At 32.3% G+C, this 4,665-nt stretch overlaps 1 protein-coding gene across 1 annotated transcript; it reads right to left on the reverse strand.

The window, feature by feature from the left end:
- Positions 1-275: 275 nt before the first annotated feature.
- LOC124643023 (ecdysone oxidase-like) lies at positions 276-3,463 on the reverse strand. The gene is made up of 4 exons (XM_047181859.1): positions 3,362-3,463; positions 2,842-2,967; positions 2,339-2,478; positions 276-2,082 (listed from the first exon to the last, which is right to left on the reverse strand). Exons 2-4 carry the CDS (start codon positions 2,951-2,953, stop codon positions 580-582), a joined length of 1,755 nt encoding a protein of 584 aa, XP_047037815.1. The 5' UTR covers positions 2,954-2,967; positions 3,362-3,463; the 3' UTR covers positions 276-579.
- Positions 3,464-4,665: the final 1,202 nt, after the last annotated feature.

Genomic DNA, 4,665 nt, shown 5'->3' on the forward strand with positions numbered 1-4,665 from the left:
TTTAAAACGGTTTATGTATGATATAATATATCAATTGTTACGCGTCTATGTGATTGCGATCATCGTGAGATTCATTCACAAGCCGACGACTTATAAATTGAGGTGTAGTGTGTATTACAATGTTATTTTATTCTTATATTTTCTTGGAAGTTTACATAAACTGGTTTTAGTACGACCGTGGACTAGTCATTCAAAACTGTGTAGCAAGATGAGTATTACTATATAAGGGCAATGAAACTGATATGAGTAGGAAATTGAGTGAAATCATTTTAAAATACTGCTCAGTGTTTTAATAAGATTTTATTATCATAGTAAGCTTGTTATTCTATACTTAAGCCAAATAAATGGGTAACAGTAAATTAGCATATAAGATTTTACATTCAATATTGTCTCTTACTAAGGCCGACACAAATGTAATTTAAGGAATCCATTTTAAAGATGATTCTGACAAAAGCAGAAGTAAAATAAAGGACTGATTAGATTGAGAACATAAAATACAAATCAAAAGAAAATAAAGTCTTCAATTTTGAGAGCTAAATAAATATTGAAATCACATACCGAAATAACACAATCAAAACTTTAATAAGGCTTCTTAGAATCTTCAAGAATCATATCAGCCCCTTTCTCAGCAATAGCCATAACAGCAGTCTGAGTATTTCCACTAGTTATCAAAGGTATCACACTAGCATCTATTACTCTTAGACCTTCGATCCCAAAAACTCTTAATCTCCCATCAACTACAGACCCCATAGAACATGTACTACTAAAGTCATGGTTAGACCCCATCATGGCTAAGACATAGTTCTTCCAATACGCTGATCTGTCTACTGGAATATTTCTACATTCAGCCAAATCTGGATGAACTAATTCACCACTATAGTGATCAAACATTTTGGTTTCAGCTACTTGAATGAAATCTTGAATATAATCTATAATATCGTCCATATCTTCAAAATGAGTAAAGAAACCTGATATTACAATTGGAGGTACTTTAAAATCATTGTTTTTAAGAAGAACATGTCCTCTTGATTTCGGATGTAACAATATTAATTTTGTGAAAAGAGTTTCACTACCTTTAGTTAAATTATATAAAGATTGGCACAGGTCATCGTTGAAAGAATAAACTGTAGAACATAAGGATAATATAGCATCAGAATCACTTGGTATGACATAGTTTATAGTCTGATAATCTGGATAAGTCTGAACCTTATTTAGAGCAACATTACCTGCAACTGTAGGCCAAGGAAAGTTATGTGGGTCATCTACAGCGGGTAGTTTACTTTTGATATTAAATTTATGTGCCAAAATTACGCTAACATGGTCTTGGTAGTTTTTACCTACTGGAAGATTTGCTATTAAAGGAATCCCATGGCTTTCTATATGGTCTTTAGGTCCTATGCCTGAGAGCATAAGTAAATGAGGAGATTTAATGGCTCCTGCAGTAATAATGACTTCTCTTTCAGCTTTTATGGTTATTAGTTTATTATTTTTCACGGTTGTGACTCCTATAGCTTTGTTACCTTCAAAATTAATTTTAATAACTTCTGTTTCTTTAAGCACGTGTAAGTTTTCACGATTTTTTACAGGCGTTAAATAAGCATACGCCATACTTTGTCGATAACCATTTTTGATCATAAGTATTGGTTCATAATAACCCATTGTATGAAATCCATTTGCATCCATCAGTATGTTATGTCCTGCTTCTTTGAAAGCTTTCAAATATTTATGACTAACTTTATGATGTTGTTTTGTTAGTCCCACATTTCCTTTAGTTCCATGAAATATGGCGTTATGTGAATCTAGAATAACTTCGTCATCTAGACTTTCAGATCTTTTGAAATATGGTAGAAGGTTCTTATAGTTCCATGCTTCATCTTTGAGTATATGTGCCCATGTATCATAGTCTTTCGGATTTCCTCTATTGTAGAAGTGATGGCCTAAGCTACCGCTGCCTCCAAGCATTTTCCCACTGGTAAGTTCCAGAACTTTGTTCTTATGTTCTTGTGCTGTGTAACCATCGTTGATCGTTGTAAAATTCCAGTCGTATTGAGAATTCGGTAGGTAGTTGAATGTTCCAGGGTACTGGAAAGAAATTTAAAATAAATTGTTTTTTAATTATTGTTAAGTGCAGTAGAAAGGCAGTCTGAAAACAAATATGATGTAACCTAAACCATAATTTTATCATACAAAAAATATGCAATGACTTGATTTAAGTTCTTTGTCTTATTCTTTCGTTTTAAGCAGAGTCCTGCAAAATGGCTGTAATCATATTTTTACTCTTCTTTTCCTTATTAATCTTGTAACACTTTTTTATTGTTATGGTTAATTCAACACTTACCACGGACTCCAAAGGTGGATCTCCACCAGCTTCTATGACCAGAACTTGATAGTTTCCATCTTCAGTCAGTCTATTAGCGAGGATACAGCCTGCTGTACCTCCTCCAACTATTATGAAGTCATAGCTGGTTACAGCTATTTCTGTAAGGAATATTTTGTTAGTCATTGAACAATGTTATGTGTACTGCTGAAATATTAGAACGAAAGTACTTAAGGCTAAACATTAGTAATGTATTTAAGTTCTGTCTAATATGAATTTTCTCTTAGACTTCAGAAAACATTACAATACTGTTGAGTTACTTCCATTTCCATATCTAAACAACTAGAAATCATCATATTAATAAGTTTATATTAACGTGTAACTATTCGTAAAAAAACTTTTGCCAATTTTAGAGCCAATGTTCTTGCTTTCAACAAAGCAAGATATTCTAACTATTAGCTTCATAATACTACAAGAGTTTATCAGTATCGTCATCATCCATAATTAAGAAATTAGTTACTTACCTTCTAAAGGTGTGTCTCGTGGCCATAGATAAGAAGTCAGATTCATTAACAAAATCAACTGAAGGCCTGTTTGTATTAGCTTGGTTCTTGACTGCAGTGTTAGGACATCCATAGTTTATTCGTCACCTGAAAACCATTCATTTTATTATTACAATCTATTGACAAAAGACACTTCTTATACATTTAGAGTACTCGTACACTAAACAGTCGGCCGACAGAGCTGATCATTGTCATGTACGTAACCATTTCCATACTGATTTATCAGCCCGAACAAACTGTCTGACAACTGGCTGACTAAAAGTTTGCAGTGTGCTTTACGGGAACTAATGTCAATTTAGATAAAGTTTCATTCATAAAATAAGAAATAGATAAACTTCCTAAAAAGTAGTTGCTGCTGTCCACTGCTGAAAGTACGCCTCCGTTTACCAAAACCCTCTTTTCTACTACAGATCAAACTTGGTATTTTGATGACTTCAATATTAACCTACATTAAAACAATAGGTATCAATAGGTGACTCACCTTTCAAACGATGCGTAAATAATATTATTTTTGTGCCAACACATTAATTAACAGACTATATTACTGGGTTCATAGTCACACTTCCACCGTACAAGAAATACATGAGTTTCATATTTTAAAATATTTTAATTTTCGAGGAGTCGAATGGGGTGTAATAGTACACCAAATGCAATTTAATTCATGAGTTATATTCGCATAATCATTACACAAATTGTTTCTTCTTTTTTGTGCCCTATTGGGGTCAACGCAACATAGTTAATTGTTTCAGTAACTACATATTTTTTTAAGTAACTATCGTGCGTACATTTCAACCGCTTAACAGCAGATTTCAAAAATTCGTTTCAGTTACTTATCTTAATTTGAATAAAATTGATGAAATTCCATATTTATCGTGTTTCTTCTAAGTAATATTGAGTAATAGAATTACAAATATTATTGCAGTTGTGTTATTAACTTCCATATCCCCACCCTCCCCATTGACATTATTGTATCAAGTGTTCTTAAAATTTTGTAAACGTCTGTTTCAAAACAAAAGGATTTTTTGCATAAATTAAAAGGCCTGTTATGTTCGATTTCAAGTTGCTTATTAACCTCAGTTTTTAATATTATAGTGCATGAACTCTGAAAAATAACATGCTATATAAAAATTCTGCATTTAGCGACATTAACAAAAAAAAAAAACTATAATTCCTACTAGTATTATAAATGCGAAATTAACTCTGTCTGTCTGTCTGTTACGCTTTCACGACTAAACCACTGAACTGATTTTAATAAAATTTGGTACAAAGATAGGGTTGACCTTGAGAAAGAACATAGGATAGTTTTTATCCCGGACTTTTGACGAATTCTCTTGGAAACGCGAAATAACCGAACTCTACGCGGGCGCAGATTTCGCATATGTGCCCGTTTTTTTTGCAAAAGAGGTATGTGTAAACCTGTGATACCCAGGATAGTGTATCAATTCCAAGAATTTACAATTTTACATAATATAATATAAGTTTATTTTCCAATAAGACACTGTTCCTTCTCACTTATGCTTAATTAATAAAATGTCAGTGAGTATTAATTAATTTCACATTTTAAACATCTATTTGCTTTCTACCTGCAAATAATTGTTAAATTAATTATTTTAATATGGCACAAGTTTGAATGAGTTACGGGCAACGGTGATACATCTATTTATTAATGAAATAACTAGCAGTCACGAAGGAACTAAGTACTTTTCGTACCCGCATAAAAAGTAGTCCATATATTATTCTGGTTAATAATGAACGATGGATGAATTGTGTCAAAGGTTACATGGC

The sequence above is a fragment of the Helicoverpa zea genome, chromosome 26 (genome assembly GCF_022581195.2).
Source record: "Helicoverpa zea isolate HzStark_Cry1AcR chromosome 26, ilHelZeax1.1, whole genome shotgun sequence".
In the NCBI taxonomy this organism is placed as follows: Eukaryota; Metazoa; Arthropoda; class Insecta; order Lepidoptera; family Noctuidae; genus Helicoverpa; species Helicoverpa zea.

Excerpts from the sequence above, each read along its gene's own strand:
- LOC124643023 (XM_047181859.1), bottom strand. The coding sequence starts at position 2,953 with ATGGATGTCCTAACACTGCAGTCAAGAACCAAGCTAATACAAACAGGC. Across the intron at positions 2,479-2,841 it reads ACGAGACACACCTTTAGAAG|AAATAGCTGTAACCAGCTAT; the intron begins GTAAGTAACTAA and ends TATTCCTTACAG. Across the intron at positions 2,083-2,338 it reads ATCCACCTTTGGAGTCCGTG|TACCCTGGAACATTCAACTA; the intron begins GTAAGTGTTGAA and ends ATTTCTTTCCAG.